Genomic DNA, 24,623 nt, shown 5'->3' with positions numbered 1-24,623 from the left:
GGGGGGAGTCTAAAAATTAGAGCCAGAATTTCAGGAGCGAAGTTAGGAAACACTTCTACACACAAAGGGTGGTAGAAGTTTGGAACTCTCTTCTGCAAACGGCAATTGATGCTAGATCAATTGTTAATTTTAAATCCAAGATTGATAGCTTTTTGTTAACCAAAGGTATTAAGGGATATGGGCCAAAGGCGAGTATATGGAGTTAGATCGCAGATCTGCCATGATCTCATTGAATGGCGGAATAGTCTCGAGGGGCTCAATGGCCTCCTCCTGTTCCTATGTAACGTAACAAAGGAATGTGCAAATAAATTGCAAAACTGAGAGTTTTTCCCCACCTAAACTAAAAGGGCAGAATTGTGATTTCACAACGACTTGTACTTGTGTAGTGCCCCTCACATGCAGGGGGCACCCCACCATGCTTTGTAATGAGGAGAGGGAGACATTGGGCAGCGGCAAGCATGGGCAAAGAGCGGAGGGGGCAATGGAAAGGCTCGGATGGGGAACCAAAGGGAGGGTGGATTTTACAAAGCAGGGTGGGACGTAGCAAGGTGGAGTGAAAACTGGGTAGAAGATCGCGAGAGATGGGGCAATTCTGAAGTAGATGTGCTGGGGCACTAAAATGTGGCAGAGACTTCCCGTGCACCCGCCAATCCAGTGCCCTGACACTACATCCAGTAACCAAATATCTACGGGATACGAACCCAACATTCACCAGCTGCACCCGTACACACAAAGACTTGTATTTATATAGCGCCCATCACCACCCCAGGACAGGCACGCACAAAAAGGCTCATTTCTACAGCGCCTGCCACGACCTCAGGAAGTCCTAAAGCGCTTTACAGCAATAAAGTATTTTTGAAGTGTAGTCATTGTTGTAATGTAGGAAATGTGCCAGACAATCTGCGCACAGCAAGCTCCACAAACAGCAATGCGATAGTGGCCGGTTAATCTGTTTTACTGATGTTTGTTGAGGGGTCAATATTGCCAGGACACCGAGAATAACTCCTGCTCTCTTCCAAATAATGCCATGGGATCTTTTATGTTCAGCTGAAAGGGCAGACGGGCCTCGGTTAATTGTATCATCTGAAAGACGGCACCTCCAACAGATTAGCGCTCCCTCAATACTACACTGCGAGTGTCAGCCTGGATTACATGCTCAAGTCTTCGGAGCGAGACTTGAATCCCTTCTGACTCCGAGGCGAGAGGGCTACCCAACGAGACATAGCCAACACAATCACACACATAAAGTCATCCCCCACAATCATCGCAAAACCTACCTCCTCGTTGCTGGGAACTTAACCTCGACAGATGTTTGCAAGAAAGTTGTGGAAATGACCCGTCCGCAGTGGGAGCCGAGGTTTTGCCCAGTACACACGCTGTCCGAACACACAAAGCGGCCGAGTCTGGCAAAGACACGAAGCATTTTGTGTGCGTGTATGTGTGTGAGAGAGAGACCGGAGACAGCAGGGACAGCTATCCTGAGGCTCTGAGCATCCAGCGTCACAGCCTGTATTTATACAGCTCCCGAGGACTCGCCTGCTCCCCACCCCAGTACATGTTGTGCACAGCCTATCAAAGGTCAATAAACATCGTCCAACAAAGCAGTCCCAGCAACGAATGAATCATTACCCGCCAGTTTGGCACCCAGTCTGCTGATTACGAGCAAGCTCTGACATTTCCCCTACTTTCAATACGTCATTCACAGAAACAAAAACTTTGAAAATAATTTAAATCTGGCAACATTCTCTGTATTTGGGAGAGGGGGAGAGAAAATAGGAGTCAACCACTGCCGGTCAAACATGTGGCAAAGTTCTTTTAAGAATCTTCATTCTGAGGGTTCCTCACTGGTCCAATAGTTAGAGTATACAAAATGAGGCCATAAAGATTACAAGTCCCAAGTTTGATCCTCAGTTAAGTGATTTCCGTTAAGTCAGCAGTACCGGTGCTTTCATTGGCCTGAGTGGCCTTGGACGACGGATGTTTTTGCACCTGATCGCTATCTACTAACTCTCTCTGATAAGTATGCCAGCCTAGGCCATTTTCAGCTCACACCTGAAGAAACCGTACCCTAGTAAGGACTAATGTCAAAAGAGAAGGCGACCAGTTTAAGGTAATTGGCAAAAGAGAGAACCAGAGGGGATACGATGAGAATAAACGCAGAAAGTTGTTGCGATCTGGAACGCGCTGCCTGAAAGGACGGTGGAAGCAGATTCAATAGTAACTTTCAAAAGGGAATTGGATCAATACTGGAAAAGGAAACAATTGCAGGGCTGTGGGGAAAGAGCAGGGGAGTGGGGTTAATTGGAGAGCTCTTTCAAAGAGCTGGCACAGGCAGGATGGGCCGAATGGCCTCCTTCTGTGTGGAATGATTCTACGATTGGGGGAGGCCCAATAGGTTAAACGGACGCCTTTCAACTTTGGGAAATAACAACAGAAAATGCTGGAAAAACTCAGGTGTTCCGTTGGTCTCCTCTACATTGGGGAGACCAAACGCAGATTGGGAGACCGCTTTGCGGAACACCACCGTTCCGTCCGTAAGGGGGACCCCGAGCTTCTGGTCGCCTGTCACTTTAATTCACCGCCCCATTCCCACTCGGACCTCACCGTCCGCGGCCTCTTGCATTGTTCCACGGAAGCTCAGCGTAAGCTCGAGGAACAGCACCTCATCTTCCGATTAGGCACTTTACAGCCTTCCGGACTCAATAGCGAGTTCAACAATTTCAGATCATAACCTCAGCCCCTATTGCATTTTTACTTATATTTTTTATCCACACCTTTGTTTTGGCCCTCCCCCCTTTTTCTCTCTCCCACATGGTAGCTGTCTCCCATTCTGCCAGCGCATTTCACACCTAATCTAGAGCCGTCTTTTGTCTCCATTAGTCCGATCACCATCTCGTCTCGTTTTGAATACCTCTTAATGTCTCTTCACTTCTCTTTTGTTCTCTCCCAGCCTGGCCTCTTAATCTATTTCATTTCCTGTGCTTCTTTAGTCTTGACAAAGGGTTTCGACCTGAAACGTTGACTCTATTTTCTCTCCATGGATGTTGCCTGGCCTGCTGAGTTTTTCCAGCATTTTCTGTTGTTATTTCGGATTTCCAGCATCTGCAGGATTTTGCTATCGTATTTCAACTTTGGGAATTGGGTTCAAAAACAAGCTGCCCGATGGGATGAAAGTCACCTCAGTCCACTGGCTGCAAAGTTCCGGTGTGAAATGAGATTGGGCAGTCTCGGCCCGCTTCCTCACGAGCTCCGCGGCACAAAACTGATCCAAACAGAAATGGCGATCCATTTCAGAGAAGCCACAGGGTAGCTTGTTGTGGGAAATGGAAGTGTCCGCAACTGGCAAAGTACGAAGGAGCATTGGAACAGGAGGAGGCCATTCAGCCCCTCGAGCCTGATCCGCCATTCAATGAGACCATGACTGATCTGTACCTCAGCTCCATATCCCTTGAATCCTTTACCTAACATAAAACTAGCAATCTCAGTTTTGACATTTTCAATTGAGCCCCAGCCTCAACGGTTTTTTTTTTTTTTTTTTTTTTTTTGAGGGGGGGGGGGGGGAAAAAGAGAGTTTCAGATTCCCACCACCCTTTGTGTGAAGAAGTGCTTCCTGACACCACCCCTGAACGGCCTGGCTCTAATTTTAAGTTCATGTCCCCTTGCGCTGGACTCCCCCCCCCCCCCCCCGCCACCCCCCACCAGAGGAAATAGTTTCTCGCTCATCTTCCGAGATCGGGGCTGAGTCGCACGGCCAGAGCAATGGGTGCTGGACTCTGGTCTGGCTTTTTACGCTGACGTCGAGGGTCTGAAACAGAAAAGTTGTTCCGTTCCCTGACAATAACATTCTTTACTTTGATGCTTACAGAATGGAATGAGTTAACACCCAATAAACAAACAGTCACACTTCCCTCAATAACCCACCTCCTCTCCCCGCCCCCCCCCCCCACAATGGGCCTCCCAGTGTTTACCTAGCTTATCAACAGACAAATGGTACAAAGTTCACAAAAACAGAGCCCTCCACACAAAACTATGTACTTTGGCAGTGACCCACTTACCCATGACCTCAAAAACACAGCCTGAAATCTAGGTGAAAGGGCAGGGCAATGGTTGGGCAATATTGCATTGCAATAACATAACCCAACTTTTACAAGAAGCGTTGGGTGGGACTTTTCACAAGACTTGACCTTGGCTCAGTTTGGAGCAAGCTCGCAGTCAGAGGCACTACCCTTCAGAGGAGATGTCAAGCCACCTGCCTGCTTCCGGTGGGGTATTTAAAGATCCCAATGGCACAGTAAATGCAGAGTGACGAGCACGCTCAGAGGTCTGGCCAACATTCCTGCCTCAACTAAAAGCACCAAGCATCACTTTGTTGTTGCTGACTGTGGGAATCATACCGTGACTGCTGTATCTGCCTACATAACAGGCGCTGTACGTCAAAAGTACAGTTTACACTGCTTAGAGCGGGCACGCTGGCGTTAACACGATTTACTGGCTATGCACGTTGGGTGTTAAAACCCATTTAACAACTGGTCTCCTAATTATTAGCATTTGCATCCAGGATCTCATCACGAAGATATTTGCACTTTATCGAGGGGCCAACAGCTGACGGAAGACCCGACTTTGCCGGAAATCAGAGCTTTTTAAGTACTCACTGAACTGCCCAAAATAGTCGGAAGCGCTCAATACGTTGACGCCGCAATCCTTGCTGCAAGGAACGGACTTTTAAAAAAAATCCTTATGTGTGCTTTTAAAATAATAAAAGCGCTAAAAGCAAGGAGCATTTAAGGATGGTCTCGGTTGTTGCCAGGAATACTGCCACTCCCTGAGGAAGCAAGGGGTTTTGTAAAAGGGGTTCCCGAGCAGTCACCCGAGATCGACAATATTTATCCCTCAGGCAACATCACTAAAAACAGATTAACTGGTCATCATCACATTGCTGTTTGTGGGAACTTGCTGTGCGCAAATTGGCTGCCACGTTTCCTACATTACAACAGCGACTCCACTTCAAAAGTACTTCATTGGCTGTAAAGTGCTTTGGGGATGTTTGGAGGTCGCGAAAGGCGCCAGATAAAGTTCTTTCTTTTAAAATACTCAGCGTATCGACAGGCTTCTCCAGGTCTCTGCGGGGAAAACCCTTTTAAGAACTTGTCGCGTGTCATCCCCCGACACCCTCCCCTCCCCAACAGGACCTCAAACATTGCCGCCCTCTTCCTCTCCGCCGTTGCAAAATTCTGCTACCAGGAACCCTTCACGTTCCTCAAGGATGTTTTCAGTACTTTAAAAATAATTATTGATTTCCAAAGCACTTAAAAAAGGAGAATCTTGAAGCCAATTCCTGGAAAAGGTATGACTTGCGGAATGAGCGAATACAGTAAATCATTTTTAGCACTATCCAGTACACCGGGTTCCCAGGTCACTGCAGGGGAAATATTTATCTACACTTTTTAGAGAGTGAAGTGGATCAACTTTTCTCCACCCCTTCCCCACGCACCGTACCTCCTCCTCTCCCCACCCCTTCGACCGCCTCTCCCACCATGTGCAGCCACGCCTTCACTCCTTCCCCACGCACCGTACCTCCTCCTCTCCCCACCCCTTCGACCGCCTCTCCCACCATGTGCAGCCACGCCTTCACTCCTTCCCCACGCACCGTACCTCCTCCTCTCCCCACCCCTTCGACCGCCTCTCCCACCATGTGCAGCCACGCCTTCACCCCTTCCCCACGCACCGTACCTCCTCCTCTCCCCACCCCTTCGACCGCCTCTCCCACCATGTGCAGCCACGCCTTCACTCCTTCCCCACGCACCGTACCTCCTCCTCCCCACTCCTTCTACTGCCTCTCCTATCATGTGCAGCCACGCCTTCACCCCTTCCTCACAACACTCAGCACCCGTACCTTTCTCCCCAATGCCCATTGCCGACACCCGAGTGACATCCCTGCAGACACATCCCACCGTTTCTACCCTCTGTACTCTCACGCTCAGTGAACTCCCCTCCCCAATGCTCCCAACACCACCGCCTCGCCCCAACGACCATCTGCCCATCGCACTTCAGACATCACACACACCGTCTACTGAAAGTTTTAGTCAACGCTGTAAAAAGATACGAAATAAGAGCAATGTAGAGAAAAAAAAACTCTCCAGCAACAGAAGACACCAGAGCCGCATGGTCCCAATTGCCAGGACTGTGGCCAATCTATGCATGATCTCACCCAGCTCACCTCATCCAAGAAAGACGACTGCCAGGGGTTAGGCACGTTTCAAGAATGGGAACAGCTGCCAGTGCCCTTGCACAGAGGTACAGAGAACAGGAAGGCCAGGGCGACCAAGGAAGGGCCGGATAGACAATGGAAAGAGTGACTGGTCACAGAAAGGGATACAGATGACTGAAGCGGAAGGTTAGTTCAGAACCAACAACGGCAGAGTGAATTCATTTGCCCCATCATCGCTGCGGAGCTGACGAATGGGAATTTAGCGGCAGTCGTAGTAATACTCATTAATAAAATATTCCATAGTCCAACGTTCCAGGACATTAAACAAAGAGACACACACACACACAAAAGTCTAATCTGCAGCACCTTTACACAGAATGGGCCTTTATAAGCATGGGCCTGACCTTCAGCAACGATCCCCATCACCCTGTCAACACAAGTAGGTCAACTTTCATCCAGCTCAGCAGGGCAGAGATCCAGACACATTAGCCCACGCCCCTCCCTGCAGTAGTGCATGCTGCAACTGGATTAGTCGCACATCTTGTACATAAACACTGCGGCAGACTGTTAAGAATGAAAAGAAAAGCTGAGCTTTTATTTAGATCACTGCCCAGGCGGTGGACGCCAATGATTTTTCCCCCCCCACTAAGTGTAGCAGTAAGTCGTACAGGCCAGAGGGTCTCAAGTTTGATTCCCGATCGGTGCCTTGTCAGCTCATCAAGGAAGGCACCGAGGCACCAGGTTTGGATTCAAGTGGCTCATAAGAAATAGGAGCAGGAGTAGACCAATCGGCCCCTCGAGCCTGCTCCGCCATTCAATAAGATCATGGCTGATCTGATCCTAACCTCAAATCTACTATCACTCTCCATCCACCCAAAACCATGTGATCTCCCGGGAGAGGCGAAAAACCAGATAAAAGACCCAATGGCCAATTTGGGAGAAAAAATCTGGGAAATTCCTCTCCGACCCATCTAGGTGATCGAAACTCGTCCAGGAGATCGAAACTCGTCCAGGAGATCACTCTGTCCCTATATTTTCTACAGTACTTACCTTCTGTAAAGGCGATCTCCACCCCAGCCAGGAACAGGAATAAAACCATCTCCTGAAATCTAACAGAATTAGAACACAGTAGGAGCAGAACCAGGCTACACGGCCCCTGGGCCCGCTCCACTACCCACAGGGCCATGACCGTTCCAAACCTAGACTCATGTCCAATTTCCTGCCCGCTCCCCTTAATTCCCTTTACTTCTAGGAAACTATCTATTTCTGTTTTAAATTTATTTAATGATGTAGCTTCCACAGCTTTCTGGGGCAGCAAATTCCACAAACCTACCACTCTCTGAGTGAAGAAGTTTCTCCTCATCTCAGTTTTGAAAGAGCAGCCCCTTATCCTGGGCTAGGAGAGGAGAGGTGGATAAAATGCAGGCCTCACACACTCGATCGTTATCCAGTGATGCCTGCTTGAAATTGTGCGTCAACACAGGATCGGGATTTTTGGCCTTGATGGGTCCCACCTCCAAGGTCAAATTCTTTCCCAACAGACACTAACTAGGCTCACACATGAAGAGGAACAAGGCATACAGCAGGGCTGCAGGCCAAAAAACTCTCCTAAAAACTGAACATCTGCATGAAAGAACACTGACACAATAGAACGCTCTTAATTTAGCACTACAGTTAAATCCAGCATTATTAAATAGAACAAAAACTGGTTCAGTAATGAGATTGTGCCCTTAAGCGCCCTCTCTAAAATATTCTTAATTCATCTTCTCAAATTGCTACTGCCCCCATCAGCAGCAGGGACAAAACTGCACTTCATCCTTGAGTTATACATCTCAGAATGCTCTTGGATATTTTTCACAACTCAAATGTACACTTGACACACCCACCACACTGTCTGAAATCCTAGTGACAACACTGTACAATGTTTACCGAGTGCGCTACGGACATATCAATGCAGTGCGAACCAATGTTGCCCCCTAATTTTTTTTTTGGGTGCACGACCCCTTTAAGGGGCTGGGCAACCCACCGTTTCGCACCTGTGCGAAAGTTAACATTGAAAAAGCCAGTTGCAGGCTGCGCAGTACCGGCAGAGAGCTGCGCAGCCGCTGAAGGGGAACAGTGGTACTAACTAGATCACACCACCAAGCTGGCAGCCATGGTTCAGTGGTACTACTCTCACCTCCAAAGTCCCACTCCAGAGACTCGAGCCCCATAATCAAGGCTGACACTCCCAGTGCAGTAACTCCCGTTCTTGCCATGGAAGGAGCGCAGCAAAGATTCACCAGGCTGATACCTGGGATGGCAGGAATGACGTATGAGGAGAGATTGTGTCGATTGGGCTTATACTCGCTGGAGTTTAGAAGAATGAGAGGGGATCTCATCGAAACCTTTAAAATTCTGACAGGACTAGACAGACTAGATGCAGGAAGGATGTTCCCAATGGCCGGGGAGTCCAGAACCAGGGGTCACAGTCTAAGGATAAGGGGGTAAGCCATTTAGGACAGGGCTGAGGAGGAATTTCTTCACCCAGAGAGTGGTGAACCTGTGGAATTCTCTACCACAGAAGGCAGTTGAGGCCAATTCATTAAATATATTCAAGAAGGAGTTAGATATATTTCTTAAGGCTAAAGGGATCTGGGGAGAAGGCAGGGACAGGGTACTGAATATGGATGATCAGCCATGATCTCATTGAATGGCGGAGCAGGCTCGAGGGGCCGAATGGCCTACTCCCGCTCCTATCTTCTATGTTTCTATGGTACTGAGGGAGTGCTGCACTGTCAGAGATGCAGTCTTTCAGGTGCAACGTTAAACTGAGGCCCTGTCTGCTCTCTCAGGAGAATGTAAAAGGTCCTGTGGCACTATTTCGAAGAAGAGCAGGGAAGTTCTCCCCGGTGTCCTGGGGCCAATATTTATGCCTCAACCAACATCACTAAAGCAGATTATCTGGTCATTGTCACATTGCTGTTTGTGGGAGCTTGTTGTGTGCGAATTGACTTGTCACGTTTCCTAAATTACAACAGTGACTACACTTCATAAAAGTACTTCAGTGGCTGTAAAGCGCTTTGGGATGTTTTGAGGTCGTGAAAGGCGCTGTGGAAAATTCCTTCTTTTAAAATACTCAGCCCATCTACAGGGTTCCCCCGGGTCCTGAGGCTGTATAAATGCAGGTCTTTCTTTAAATAATACCAATGGCTGGCTGCTAATTGCCCCTCTCCGGCCCCGAGTACACTCACAGACGCCTCTCCTCCGCTGAATGCTCCCAAGTGCCGCTCACTTTAATCCGAGGCTCGGAGCCAGGCCGCGTTGTCCCTGGTTACCGGACCGGGGGCTCTCTCCGCGGGGGCGGGGCGAGGCAGAGCAGAGCAGGCCGCCGGCGCTCGATCCGCTCGATCACCAACCGCCGGCTCCTGCGGTGGGCTTTTAATATTAACTTTCAAAAAACAACAAAAAAAGGAAGTTTATTCCGCGCCCGCTGCTCGCGACTGCCGCCAGCCCGCCATGGGCGCCGCCATCTTAGAACAACCCGCGCCGCGCCGCGCCTGCGCACTGCAGCAGCGCCCCCTGCACATTGAACCGGGAAACAGCTGCAGCAAGAACAGTAACAACTGGAGCAGTAACAGCTGGGGCACCGACAGTAACAGCTGGAGCAATAACAGCAACAGCTGGGGCACCGACAGTAACAGCTGGAGCAATAACAGTTGGGGCACCGACAGTAACAGCTGGAGCAATAACAGCAACAGCTGGGGCACCACAGCAACAGCTGGAGCAATAACAGTAACAGCTGGGGCACCGACAGTAACAGCTGGAGCACCCACAGTAACAGCTGGAGCAATGACAGTAACAGCTGGAGCACCAACAGTAACAGCTGGGGCAATGACAATAACAGCTGGGGCAATGACAGTAACAGGGCAATGACAGTAACGGCTGGGGCACCGACAGGAACAGCTGGAGCAAGAACAGCAACAGCTGGGGCACCGACAGTAACGGCTGGAGCAATGACAGTAACAGCTGGGGCACCGACAGCAACGGCTGGGGCACCGACAGTAACGGCTGGAGCAATGACAGTAACAGCTGGGGCACCGACAGCAACGGCTGGGGCACCGACAGTAACAGCTGGGGCACCGGCAGTAACAGCTGGGGCACCGACAGTCACAGTTACATTTTAGATAGCGCACATGTGCAAAAATTTGAATGGGCCGCGCATTGCGGGGGGGGTGGGGAGGCAAGCCGCACAAGAGGCAGTGCAGCTTGGACACCCCTGGCTCCACTTCAAATTAGTGCTATGGGATCTTTTATGTCCACCTGAGAGGGCAGACAGCGCCCTCAGTTTAACATCTCACGTGGTAATCAGTCCCTCCGACCGTACTACACTAGATTATTGAAAAAGTGTAACATCCCCACCGACACCTGGGAATCCCTGGCCCAAGACCGCACAAAGTGGAGGAGAAGCATCCGGGAAGGCGGCGAACACCTCGAGTCTCTTCGCCGGGAGCAAGCGAAGCACACATCAATCCAAGCACCCCACCCACCCACCCTTCAACCACCGTCTGCCCCACCTGTGACAGAGACTGTAGGTCCCACATTGGGCTCATCAGTCACCTGCGAACTGATTTTTAATGTGGAAGCAAGTCATCCTCAGTTCCGAGGGACTGCCTAAGAAGAAGAGATTATGTGCTGGAATGGGATTTGAAGCCGCCATGTACTGAATCAGAGGCGAGTGTGCTACCCACTGAGCCACAGCTGACACCATTACTTATGTATGTCTAAACCTAGGCTAATATCGGCCATGTTGACAGGAAGTACCTACCGATATAAGCTCTGGATTTTAAGATGCTGAGAGGGGTGTATAATGTAGATGCCAGTTAGTTGTCTGATCTAACTTGGACTTGGAGCTGCAATTGGTGTTGATGCTCCAGGGTAGGGAAGGGGTATGGGGTGGGGAATAATGTTCCTGATCAGTCTTCTGTAAAAAAGGGCATGTGTGTAGAGTGTTGGATGATACCCTCCACAGTCAAATACCACACACACACACACCCACCCCCCCATTTGGCAAAATCCTAATTGGAGCAGTTAGCCTCAGCATCCCCATGAAAGATTTTGAACTTTTGATGCCAGTTTTAAGGAAAACTAAAAAGGATGGGCTTGAAACCCTGGATTACTTGCTTAAAAAAAGGCAGAAATTTGATTTTAAAAAGTATTAACAAGGATGGAACATAGCACTGTTTAAACTGGACTGTTCAAGATGGCACGCTGGGAAAGCTTGAACATGTTCGAAAAGTTACGAATTATTATTGCTTCAGACTGTTGAAGACCAACTGCGACGTGATGTACTTTCGCGGAGAGAAGGACGAGACTCAAGAGGAGACAGCTGCCTGACTGAGCTTTGGAAGACTGTGTGAAACTGTCACACATTAGCAAACTGCCATTTTAGTACATTCGAGGAGACAGACCAGAAGCAGAGACCCAGGAAAAATGTCAACGGAGAATTAACCCCTCAGTTTCACGAAAGCAGAAGAATTATGATACCAGGGTTAAATTAAGAGGACAGGGTGCGCAGGCTGGGCTTGTATTCCCTGGAGTATACAACAACTATTTATACAGCACCTTTAACCTAGTTATAACATCCCAAGACATGTCATAAGGAACAAAATTTGACACTGAGCCACATAAGGAGATTAAGGGGTGATCTGATTGAGGAGTTTAAGATGATTAAAAGTGTTGATAGGGTAGATAGAGAAAAACCATTTCCTCTGGTGGGGGGAGTCCAGAACAAGGGGGCGTAACCTTAAAATTAGAGCCAGGCCGTTCAGGGGTGATGTCAGGAAGCACTTCTTCACACAAAGGGTCGTGAAAATCTCGAACTCTCTCCCCCAAAAAGCTGTTGAGGCTGGGGGTCAATTGAAAATGTCAAAACTTTGTGATAAGATTTTTGTTGGGTAAGGGTTATAAAAGATATGGAACCGAGGCGGGTAGATGGAGTGAAGATACAAATCAGCCATGATCTGCTCGAGGGCCTCCTCCTAGTCCTAATTGATCATTCCGAGTTTCGAGTTGTACTACTAAGGTTGTAAGCATCTGTCTGCAAAACTGTTGGTTTTAATGTCAGTAAAACCAATTATTGAGCCAAGATTTTAGCCTCGGTTGATCCTAAAGAGAGTTAAAAATAATCCTACACCTGGGCTAAGGAGAGGGACAAGAATTCAGCCAGGGTTCCGACTTTCTCTCCACGGATGTTGCCTGGCCTGCTGAGTTTTTCCAGCATTTTCTGTTGTTATTTCCGACTCCCTGCCCACTAACGACCAGGGTGGCGGGGGGGGGGGGGGGGGCGGGAATCAGGTGAGGACAGCATCAAGCCTGACTCTGATGAGAGGTTCCCCCTGGTCGAATGTCCTCGCTGCAGTCAGTGTCGAGGCTCACACAGGAGGAGCAGCCAGTCGGATGAGGTACTGCAGCACTGCCAATACCTCTGCAAACATATCCCAGCAAAATCCAGCACCTTCAGGGAACGGAAGGAACCAGCATCTCAATGAGGGGAGGGATGGAGGATCATTGAATAAACATAGAAACATAGAAGATAGGAGCAGGAGTAGGCCATTCGGCCCTTCAAGCCTGCTCCGCCATTCAATGAGATCATGGCTGATCATCCAAATTCAGTACCCTGTCCCTGCCTTCTCCCCATATCCCTTGATCCCTTTAGCCTTAAGAAATATATCCAACTCCGTCTTGAATATATTTAATGAGCTGGCCTCCACCGCCCTCTGTGGCAGAGAATTCCACAGGTTCACCACTCTCTGGGTGAAGAAATTCCTCATTTCAGTCCGAAATGGCTTACCCCTTATTCTTAGACTATGACCCCTGGTTCTGGACTCCCCGGCCATCAGAAACATCCTTCCTGCATCTAGTCTGTCCAGGCCTGACAGAATTTTATAGGTTTCGATGAGATCCCCTCTCAATCTTCTAAACTCCAGCGAGTATAAGCCCAATCGACACAATCTCTCCTCATACGTCATTCCTGCCATCCCAGGTATCAGCCTGGTGAATCTTCACTGCACTCCTTCCATGGCAAGAACGTCCTTCCTCAGGTAAGGCGACCACAACTGCACACAATACTCAAGGTGTGGTCTCACCAAGGCCCTGTACAACTGTAGCAAGACATCCTTGTTCCTGTACTCGAACCCTCTTGCTACGAAGGCCAACATACCATTTGCCTTCTTAACCGCCTGCTGCACCTGCATGCTTACCTTCAGCGACTGGTGCACAAGAACACCCAGGTCTCTTTGTACTTCCCCTTCTCCCAATCTATTGCCATTCAAATAATAATCTGCCTTCCTGTTTTTGCCACCAAAGTGGATAACCTCAAATTTATCCACATTATAGTGCATTTGCCATGTTTCTGCCCAGTCACCCAACCTGTCCAAATCGTACTGGAGTTTCACGACATCCTCCTCACAGCATACCCTCCCACCCAGCTTTGTGTCGTCTGCAAATTTGGAGATATTACATCCAATTCCCTCGTCCAGATCATTAATATATATTGTGAACAGCTGGGGTCCTAGGACCGATCCTTGCGGTACCCCACTAGTCACTGCCTTACACTCGGAAAATGACCTGTTTATTCCAACTCTTTGCTTTCTGTCCGCCAACCAGTTCTCTATCCAAGTCAATACCTTGCCCCCAATCCCATGTGCCTTAATTTTGCACGCTAATCTCTTATGTGGGACCTTATCGAAAGCCTTCTGAAAGTCCAAATACACCACATCCACTGGTTCTCCCTTATCTATTTTACCAGTTACATCCTCAAAAAATTCCAGTAGATTAGTCAAGCATGATTTACCTTTTGTAAATCCATGGTGACTTTGTCCAATCCTGTCACTGCTTTCCAAGTGCTCTGCTATTACATCTTTTATAATGGACTCTAGCATTTTCCCCACTACCGATGTCAGGCTTACCGGTCTATAATTCCCCGCTTTTTCTCTACCACCTTTTTTGAACAGTGGGGTAACATTAGCTACCCTCCAATCCATGGGTACTGTTCCAGAGTCTATCGAGTTCTGAAAGATGACCAGCAATGCATCTACTATTTCTAGGGCCACTTCCTTAAGTACCCTGGGATGTAGATTATCAGGCCCTGGGGATTTATCGGCCTTCAGTCCCATCAATTTTCCTAACACCATTTCCCTACTAATACTGATTTCTTTCAGTTCCACCCTTTCATCAGACCCTATGTTCCCCGGCATCTCTGGGAGGTTAGTTGTGTCCTCCTTTGTGAAGACAGAACCAAAATATGTATTTAGTTGGTCTGCCATTTCTTTGTTCCCCATTATAAATTCCCCTGATTCTAACTGCAAGGGACCTACGCTTGACTTCACCAATCTTTCTCTCTTCACATATCTATAAAAGCTTTTACAGTCAGTTTTTATGTTCCCTGCAAGCTTACTTTCATATTGTATTTTCCCTTTCTGAATTAATCCCTTTGTCCTCCTTTGTTGAATCCTAAACTGTTCCCAATCCTCAGGATTATTGCTTTTTCTGGCCAATTTATATGTCCTCTCCTTGGATCTTATGCTATCCCTAATTTCCCTTGTTAGCCACGGTTGAGTCACCTTTTTTGTTTTATTTTTATGCCAAACTGGGATGAACAAATTCTGTAGCTCATCCATTCGGTCTTTGAATGTTTGCCATTGCCTATCCACCGTCAACCCTTTGAGTGCCATTCCCCAATCAATCCTACCCAACTCGCTACTCAGACCATCGTAGTTTCCTTTATTTAAATTGAGGACCCTAGTCTCTCAGTCAACTACTTCATTCTCCATCTTAATGAAGAATTCGATCATATTGGGGCAGTAATTCGGGTCGGTGGCTTGCCGCGCGTGCAAGCCCCTGATATGCACTTACCCGACGCGCTGACATTTCACCTCCAGGGACGCCTGGAATTCCATTTTGAAACAGAAGAATCCCGGGCAGCGTTTGACGTCACGCCGCCTAGGAGTGCAGCCAGCGCGAAGCCTGGAGCGCGCTGTGCAAGTGAGACACGCCCCTTGAGGTCTCAGTTTAATAGGACACGCCCCCAATGTTTCTCACAAGCTGCTAAGCATTTTTACATGCAAAGCAGCATTTTAAATAGGTTTTTGGTATTTTTATGAAGCTTTTGGTAACTTTTATAAACTTTTAAAAACGTTTACATTATTTTGAAGAATCTGAAGTAGTTTTAAACAGAATCAAAGCAATTTAAAGACTTTTAAAAGCCCTAAAATAATTTTTTTTATTCCATTTATTTATTTAGCAATGTCGTCGTCTATACGTGTCTTCACACTGTTCCCTTTAGGGAACTGTATGAAGTGGTGGAAGGATTTATGGCCGTGATTAACACTCATTCCGTGACCATAACCATCTTTGAACCAGCCATTAGGGTGGTTAGTCCTATGGCGGGAGGGTTTTACGGGCTCCCACAAGCTATACAAGGAGGGGGGGCCACCCACACCCACGGACGCAAATATCCCACTGGATGTCAACCCAGAATTTAGAGCTGGAGCTCCGACTCCACTTGCCGGGACTGTCTGGAGCGGGGTTCGAAACCCTACCCCGTCTGGCCCAGCGGCGGGGATCCTACCGCTACGCCAAAGGCCCAATCCGATTAGCAACGTGAAATGGCTGGAATGAGCACAATTCACGGCATTAAAAGAACTCACAATTGAACTGATGATGACCTCAGCAATCTCCTCAACGAGGTGGAGGCGCAGCGCCTGCTCATCATTGGTAATGAGAAGTCAAAGGCGCCGCAAAAAGGACAGATGATAGCTTGGTCTTTCAAGTGGCAGCATAGGGCTCCAGTCACGGGGAGGGAAAAGGCGCAGGAAACGTATGGGTGTCACCTTTTGCGCGGAGTGGGCCTTTTGCGTAGCGGTAAGCATCCCCACCGCTGGGCCAGAAGGAGTAGGGTTTCGAACCCCGCTCCAGACAGTCCCGGCAAGTGGAGTCGGAGCTCCAACTATAAATTCTGGGTGGACATCCAGCGGGATACTTGCGTCCGCGGGTGTGGGTGGCCCCCCCCCCTCATATGGGTTGTGGGAGCCCGTAAAACCCTCACGCCATAGGACTAACCGCCCTAATGGCTGGTATGAAGATGGTTATGGTCACGGAAGGAGTGTTAACGTGGCCAGAAATCCTTCCACCACTTCATACAGTTCCCGAAAGGGAACAGTGTGAGGATACGTACGACGATGACCTGTTGCGCAATGCACCTCCTTGGACCCTCAGTCGCAGATGCGAGGGGGCAAATCGTGCAATTGTTAAATTTTTCATTTTATTGACATGTAAAATGTTGGCCCAGTAATTCCCTTCCAAACGCGCGAGTACGGTCGGGGTACTTACGCGTCTGTCCGGAGGAAATGCCGGTTTTCAGCATGCACAGCGCATGCGGGGAAAACCGGCATTTCCTGTCCTCTGAACGAAGGGGTTCAGAGGCAGAACGCGTGCGACTGTACAGGCAGCGCGTGCGCAGTAAAATTCGCCGCTTTCATTCATGCTTTCAGTGAGGTCAAGTCCTTACAACTTACACATGAAAAAAGCATGAGTACAGTTGCTCCAGAGGCTGCGGTTGTTTGGGAAAGGGATGAAAGTTATTTTAAGAAATGCTGAGGTAAGTTTTACAGTTTATTTTTGTTTTTTAAAACAGGTTTTCAGTACTGTAGGTAGAAGGATCAATTGTGGCTATGTGAATTGAATTTGCTGTGTTTATTAAATGTGAAAATGACTCCAACATTTTTAAGAAAGAAACTTTTCATCAGTAATATATTCTTTTAAGTAATTATGTATGTATGTCTGTATATATTCCTTTGCGTGTATGTATATATTCCTTTACTTATGTATTTAATTATGACTTTCAGCGAAAGTAACTTATTGGAAAATCATAATTAAAAACATATTCATACACATAAGTAAAGGAATATAAAACATACATACATATACGTAAAGGAATATATGCGGACATACATACATAATTACTCATTACTGATGAAAAGTTTCTTTCTTAAAAGTGTTGGAAATGTTACATTACTCATTTTAGAACACTCATTCTCACATTCAATTCACACAGCCACAATTGCTCCTTCTACCTACCGTACTGAAAACCCGTTTTAAAAAAAAAATTTAAACTTTAAAACTAACCTCAGCATTTCTTAAAATAACTTTCCTCCCTTTCCCAAACAAAAATATTGCCTTTCAGAAGCTCCACGATAAAATATATCTTCCTCCGCAGCCTTGGAGCAACTTTACACATGCTTTTTTCAAGTGTAACTTGTAAGGACTTACCCTCACTGAATCCATGAATGAAATCGACGAAGTTCACTGCGCACGCGCTGCCTGTGCAGTCGCACGCGCTGTGCCTCTGAACCCCTTCGTTCAGAGGACTGGAAATGCCGGCGTTCCCCGCATGCACGGTGTTTCCTGAACGCCGGCATTTCATCCGGCCAGATGCGTGAGTACCCCGACCGTACTCACGCATTTGGACCCGAATTACTGGGCCATTATGATCGCTCCGACCCAAGGGGCCTCGTACAACAAGATTGCTAATTAATCCTTTCTCATTACATAATACCCAGTCTAAGATGGCCTGATCTCTGGTTGGTTCCTCGACATATTGGTCCAGGAAACCATCCCGTAAACACTCCAGGAATTCCTCCTCCACAATATTGTTACTAATTTGGTTGGCCCAATCTATATGTAGATTAAAGTCACCCATGATGACTGCTGTGCCCTTATTGCACGCTTCTTTAATTTCCCTTTTAATGCCATCCACAACCTCCGCCTTACTGTTTGGAGGTCTATATACCACTCCCACTAACGTTTTTTTCCCCATAGTATTTCTCAATTCTACCCATACAGATTCCACATCATCAGAGCTAATATCCTTCATTACAATTGTGTTAATCCCTTCTTTAACCAGTAATGCTACCCCACCTCCCTTTCCTTTTTGCCTATCTTTCCTGAATATCGAATACCCCTGGATGTTGAGTTCCCAGTCTTGGCCATCCTTGAGCCACGTTTCCGTAATCCCAACCAAATCGTATTCGTTTACCTCTATTTGCGCAGCCAATTCATCCACCTTATTACAAATGCTCCTCGCATTAAGACACAAAGCCTTCAGGCTTGTTTTTTTAACGCTCTTAGACCTATTAGAATTATTATTTACTGTGGCCATGTTTGATTTAAACCGTTGATTTCTCTGACTGCCACTTTTGTTTTTCTCCTTACTATCTTTTGCTTTTATCCTTGTTTCCCTTTCCTCTGTCTCCCTGCTCAGGTTCCCAACTGATATACCTATCAATTCCTCCAATAAAAGGCGAAGAGTTACGAAGGTGACTAAAGGTTTTTATTGACTAAATAACAGAGCCCACTCTCGTGGGTGATCCGATCCAAGCAGGAGGAATACCAGCCAGTCGCTCACCTTTATACCTGGCCTGGTGGGTGGAGCCAAGGCGGAGTCGGCAGTGGTCATCCCAGGTATAGCAGTGTGGCAAGAGGCGACCTCGTACCGTGATACAATAGTGGTCAGTGATACAGTTATAACGAACAGTGGTGAACAGTGCTAACTACTAACAGTGATACGATAGTGAACGTGGTTTACCACATTCACCCCTTGTTTAGAATTAAGTCCGGCGGGGTGAAGTGTACTACCAATTCTGGTAGGTCAGTCTGTCCGGAGGCTTCGTAAGCCTCTCCGATCGCCGCAGCGGTGGTGTTGCCTTATCCGGTGCTGGTGCCTTATCCGGTGTTGATGCTGGTGTTTGCGTGGTCGGCGAGGGCTCGTGGGGTTCCGGCATGCCGTCTACCTGGACTGAGGTTGGGGGGGGTGGTGGCGGTGTTTCCGGATCGGCTGAGGGTGCGAGGTCTCGTAGGGAGACAGTGTCCTCCCGCCCGTCTGGGTACGCCACGTAGGCGTACTGGGGGTTGGCGTGCAGGAGGTTCACCCTCTCGACCAGGGGGTCCGTTTTATGGGTCCTCACGTGTTTCCGCAGCCAGACCGGCCCCGGGGCGGTCAGCCAGGTTGGTAGAGTGGTTCCCGTAGTCGACTTCCTGGGGAAAACGAACATTCGTTCATGGGGGGTGGTGTTAGTGGCCGTGCAAAGTAATGACCGGATGGAGTGCAGCGCTGTCGGGAGGACTTCTTGCCAGCGGGAGGTTGGGAGGCCCTTAGACTTTAAGGCTAAGAGGACGGCCTTCCATACCGTCGCGTTCTCTCTTTCCACCTGACCGTTACCTCTGGGGTTGTAGCTGGTGGTCCTGCTTGCTGCAATACCTCTCTCTAGGAGGAATTGCCGGAGTTCCTCGCTCATGAAGGAGGAGCCCCGGTCGCTGTGTATATAGTTCGGGAACCCGAACAAGGCGAAGAGGGCATTCAGGCACTTAATGACCGTGCTACTGGTCATGTCGGGGCAGGGGAAGGCAAAGGGGAAACGGGAGTACTCATCAACGATGTTGAGGAAGTACACATTACGGTCAGAGGACGGGAGGGGCCCCTTAAAGTCGATGCTCAGGCGCTCGAAGGGGCGGGTGGCCTTGATCAGGCTTGCTCGGTCCGGCCTATAGAAGTGCGGTTTGCACTCCGCACAGGTCTGGCAGTTCCTGGTCATGGTCCTGACCTCCTCGATGGAGTAGGTCAGGTTGCGGGCCTTAATGAAATGGTAGAGTCTGGTGACTCCGGGGTGGCAGAGCTGGTCGTGGAGGGTCTGAAGCCTATCGATATGCGCGCTGGCGCATGTCATTCGTGAAAGGGCATCAGGGGATTCGTTCAGCTTGCCTGGCCGGTACAAGATCTCATAATCGTAGGTGGAGAGCTCGATTCTCCATCTCAAAATCTTGTCATTCTTGATTTTGCCCTTCAGCTTGTTATTAAACATGAAAGCCACCGAACGCTGGTCGGTGAGGAGGGTAAATCGTTTGCCTGCCAGGTAGTGCCTCCAGCGCCGTACTGCCTCCACGATCGCCTGGGCCTCTTTCTCGACCGACGAATGTCGGATCTCGGGGCCCTGTAGGGTCCTTGAGAAGAAGGCCACTGGCCTCCCCTCCTGGTTTAGGGTGGCGGCTAAGGCGAAGTCGGATGCGTCGCTCTCCACCTGAAAGGGGATGGACTCGTCCACTGCATGCATCGTGGCCTTGGCTATGTCTCCCTTAATGAGGGAGAAGGCCGCGCACGCCTCCTCCGTGAGGGGGAAGGAAGTGGCTTTCAGGAGGGGTCTGGCTTTGTCCGTGTAATTGGGTACCCATTGGGCATAGTAGGCGAAAAGCCCCAGGGTTCTCCTAAGTGCTTTAGGGCAGTGGGGGAGGGGTAGCTCCATGAGGGGGCGCATTCTTTCTGGGTCGGGGCCGATGATTCCGTTCTCCACTACGCAGCCGAGGATGGCAAGGCGCGTGGTGTTAAACACGCATTTCTCCTTATTGTAGGTGAGGTTCAGCCGTTGGGCCGTACGGAGGAATTTCTCCAGATTCGCGTCATGTTCCTGCCGGTCGCGGCCGCAGATAGTGACGTTATCTAGGTAGGGGAATGTAGCCTGCAGTTCGTTCTGGTCAACCATCTGGTCCATCTCCCTTTGGAAGACCGAGACCCCATTAGTGACACCGAAGGGGACCCTAAGGAAGTGGTATAGGCGCCCATTCGCCTCGAAGGCGGTATACTGGCGGTCCTCAGGGTGGATAGGGAGTTGGTGGTAGGCCGACTTCAGGTCGATGGTCGAGAATACTTTATACTGTGCAATCTGATTGACCATGTCAGATATGCGGGGGAGGGGGTATGCGTCCAGCTGGGTATATCTGTTTATGGTCTGGCTGTAGTCGATGACCAGGCGGTTTTTATCGCCGGTCTTTACGACTACGACCTGGGCACGCCAGGGGCTGCTGCTCCCCTCGATAATGCCCTCTTTCAGGAGGCGCCGCACCTCAGAGCTAATGAAGGCTCTGTCCCCGGCGCTATACCGCCTGCTCTTGGTAGCGACGGGTTTGCAGTCAGGGGTAAGGTTAGCAAACAGAGAGGGTGGCGGGACCTTGAGGGTGGAGAGGCTGCAGGTGTTACGCGGTGGGCGGTTTAACGTTTGCTGGTTGTTGACTGTGAGTGGGGGGAGGGGTCCACCGTATGCTAGGGTTACGCTTTGGAGGTGGGATTGGAAGTCCAGCCCTAGTAGGACGGCAGCGCAGAGATGGGGGAGGACGAGGAGTTTAAAGTTTTTATACTCCGTGCCCTTAACCGACAGGGTCACGACACAGTAGCCGCTGATGTCCGTGGCGTGGGACCTCGATGCCATCGAGATTCGGCTGCGCGTTGGTAGGACAGAGAGGGAGTAGTGGCTCACCGTGTCTGGGTGGATGAAGCTCTCCGTGCTTCCGCTGTCGAACAGGCAGGTCGTGGCGTGGCCGTTCACTTTGATGTCCATCATTGACTTGGACAGATGGTGCGGGCGGGCTTGGTCCAGGGTGACGGAAGCTAGTGTGTAGCTGAGCGAGTCGTTGTCATCTGCGGGCGAGGCGGTCGGGCGTGGTGAGTAAAATGGCGTCTCCCACGAGGTAGGGCCCCATGAGGCACTATTGGGGTCGGTTGCCTTAATCAAAGATGGCCGCCCCCATGACTCATGTGTGGGGATGCTGGCCTCAGTTGCCCTAAACAAAGATGGCCGCCCCCATGACTCATGTGTGGGGATGCTGGCCTCAGTTGCCCTAAACGAAGATGGCCGCCCCCATAGTTCGCATGCGGCACTGCTGGCCTCTGAGGATCCGCTCCTGCAGGCCTTGGAGAAGTGGCCTTTCTTCAGGCAGGTTTTACATATGGAGTTCTTGGCTGGGCAGCGCGACCTCGGGTGCTTCTCCTGGCCACAAAAAAAACAGCCGGCGGCCCGATCGCGGATGCCCGATGTCGGGGCCGGTGCCGGGGGTGGCGGGGCCGGTCGGGTCCGGGACGCCGACGCAGAGGTAGGTCCCGGGGGCGGCGCTGGGAAGGGTGCTGTGGTAGGGGTCGGGCCCGAGTCCCAGGGTCGCGAGCAGTACCTGGTGAATGCTTCCTGATCTTGGTGGGCCACTTCCAGGGAGATAGCGAGGGCTTCAGCTTTTTCCATGCTGAGGTCTTTAGCTTCCAGCAGTCTTTGCCGTGAGTACTCGGACCGTAGGCCTTTCAGGAATGCGTCGCGGATATTATCTTCAGTATTTTCGGCTGCCGACACCGATTTAAAGTCACAGTTCCTGGCGAGTGCATATAGCGCCTGTGAGAATTCGGCTACTGATTCTCCTGGCTGTTGCGGCCGTGATCTTAGGAGGTGCCTAGCGTACATGTAGTTTACCGGGGTCCGGTACTTCTGTTTCAGCAGGTTGATGGCGGTCTCGTAGGTAGTCATGTCCTCGATGAGAGTGTATACTCTCGGGCTCAGTTGTGCCTGCAGGACACTTAGTTTGGATGCCTGAGGGACGCTGGATTCTCTCAGGTATGATTCGAAGCAGACCAGCCAGTGTTTAAAGTCTGCGGCTGAGTTTGCTGCTCGTGGGTTCAGGTCCAGGTACGGCGGTCTGAGGGCTCGCAGCCAAGCTGGCTGGTGTGGCTGTGCTCCTGGGAGCTGCGCTGGTGGCTCCTCCGCCGATTGTGACTCGTTGTCGGACATCATTAAATTTAGTCAATAAAATTGATATACCTATCAATTCCTCCAATAAAAGGCGAAGAGTTACGAAGGTGACTAAAGGTTTTTATTGACTAAATAACAGAGCCCACTCTCGTGGGTGATCCGATCCAAGCAGGAGGAATACCAGCCAGTCGCTCACCTTTATACCTGGCCTGGTGGGTGGAGCCAAGGCGGAGTCGGCAGTGGTCATCCCAGGTATAGCAGTGTGGCAAGAGGCGACCTCGTACCGTGATACAATAGTGGTCAGTGATACAGTTATAACGAACAGTGGTGAACAGTGCTAACTACTAACAGTGATACGATAGTGAACGTGGTTTACCACACCAACCCCCTGTCATTTTAGTTTAAACCCGCCCCCACAGCACTAGCAAACACTCCCCCTAGGACATCGGTTCCAGCCCTGCCCAGGTGCAAACCGTCTGGTTTGAACTGGTCCCACCTCCCCCAGAACCGGTTCCAATGTCCCAGGAACTTGAATCCCTCCCCCTGGCACCATTCCTCTAGCCACGTATTCATCTGAAGTATCCTTCTATTTCTACTCTGACTAGCACGTGGCACTGGTAGCAATCCTGAGATTACTACCTTTGAGGTCCTGTTTTTTAATTTATCTCCTAACTCCCTATATTCCGCTTTTAGGACCTCATCCCGCTTTTTACCTATATCGTTGGTGCCTATATGCACCACGACAACTGGCTGTTCACCCTCCCCTTCCAAGATGTTCTGCAGCTGCTCGGAGACATCCTTGACCCTTGCACCAGGGAGGCAACACACCATCCGCAACATTTGATCCTGTACCTCCTGCAGTGACCTAGGGGTCTGAAAACTGTTTTTCTTCAGTTTCACCTGATCGCGTACTATACAAACAACTTAAAGGCACTAAATAAATTTAACATAATGAAACGTCCCAAGGCGCTTCACAGGGGCGTTATCAAACAAAAATTTGACACCGATCCACATAAGGATAAATTAGGGCAGGTGACCAAAAGCTTGGTCAAAGAGGTAGGTTTTAAAAGGAGCCTCTTAAAAAGGAGGAAAGAGCGGCGGAGAGGTTTAGGGAGGGAATTCCAGAGCTTAGGGTCCGGGCAGCTGAAGGCACGGCCATCAATGGTGGAACGATAAAAAAAAATCAGGGATGTGCAAGAGGCCAGAATTAGACCTTCTGTGAGTGCAGACCCGCTCAAGTTACAGGCTCAGATACCAGGAGCCAATGCTGCCTCTAAGCTGTGCAGCTGTCTGGAAGTCCCGTGTAGCCCAGGAGCGGCTTTTCAACTGGGAGATTTTGCGCATGCACGAAATTTTGAATGGGCTGCACAGCCAAAAAAAAAAAATTAGGGGGAACATTGCGAGGAGCCCCCCCACCCACCCACTAACTCGGCCAACCATTAAAGCCCATTGGATTAAAGGGACGGTGGCAGGATGGATACGAAATTGGCTGCAAGGCAGGAAGCAGAGAGTAGTGGTGAACGGTTGTTTTGTTCCAGACTGGAGGGTGGTATACAGTGGGTGTTCCCCAGGGGTCGGTATTAGGACCATTGTTCTTTTTGATATATATTAATAACCTGGACTTGGGTATACAGGGCACCATTTTAAAGTTTGCAGATGGCATGAAACTCAGAAATGCAGTCGTCGTCGTACGTGTCTTCACACTGTTCCCTTTGGGGAACTATATGAAGTGGTGGAAGAATTTCTGGCCGCGATTAACGCTCCTTCCGTGACCGTAACCATCTTCGTACCAGCCATTAGGGTGGTTAGTCCTATGG

General features: G+C 49.5%; 1 protein-coding gene across 4 annotated transcripts in view; it reads right to left on the bottom strand.

Annotated features, from left to right (window-relative positions):
- hmgcs1 (3-hydroxy-3-methylglutaryl-CoA synthase 1 (soluble)) overlaps positions 1-24,623 on the bottom strand; it is a 379,408-nt gene that overhangs the window by 312,228 nt on the left and 42,557 nt on the right. The window contains exon 1 of one of the 4 annotated variants that reach the window (XM_085969235.1): positions 9,442-9,713. The exons of 1 other annotated variant lie outside the window; for it this stretch is intronic. Coding sequence is in view for 1 of the 3 variants with exons in the window: in XM_085969037.1 (XP_085825163.1) it covers positions 1,278-1,423 (146 nt within the window). In the remaining 2 variants the exon portion in view is untranslated. Of the gene's footprint in view, positions 1-1,277; positions 1,498-9,441; positions 9,714-24,623 lie in introns of those variants that run through there. 2 more of the 4 variants (XM_085969302.1, XM_085969037.1) reach the window with 2 other exon arrangements.

The sequence above is a fragment of the Somniosus microcephalus genome, chromosome 1, assembly GCF_052327205.1.
Source record: "Somniosus microcephalus isolate GS21.2 chromosome 1, FLI_Smic_1.0, whole genome shotgun sequence".
Classification (NCBI taxonomy): Eukaryota; Metazoa; Chordata; class Chondrichthyes; order Squaliformes; family Somniosidae; genus Somniosus; species Somniosus microcephalus.
The sequence above is the reverse complement of the archived record's forward strand: the minus strand, read 5'-3'. Positions and strand labels throughout refer to the sequence as shown.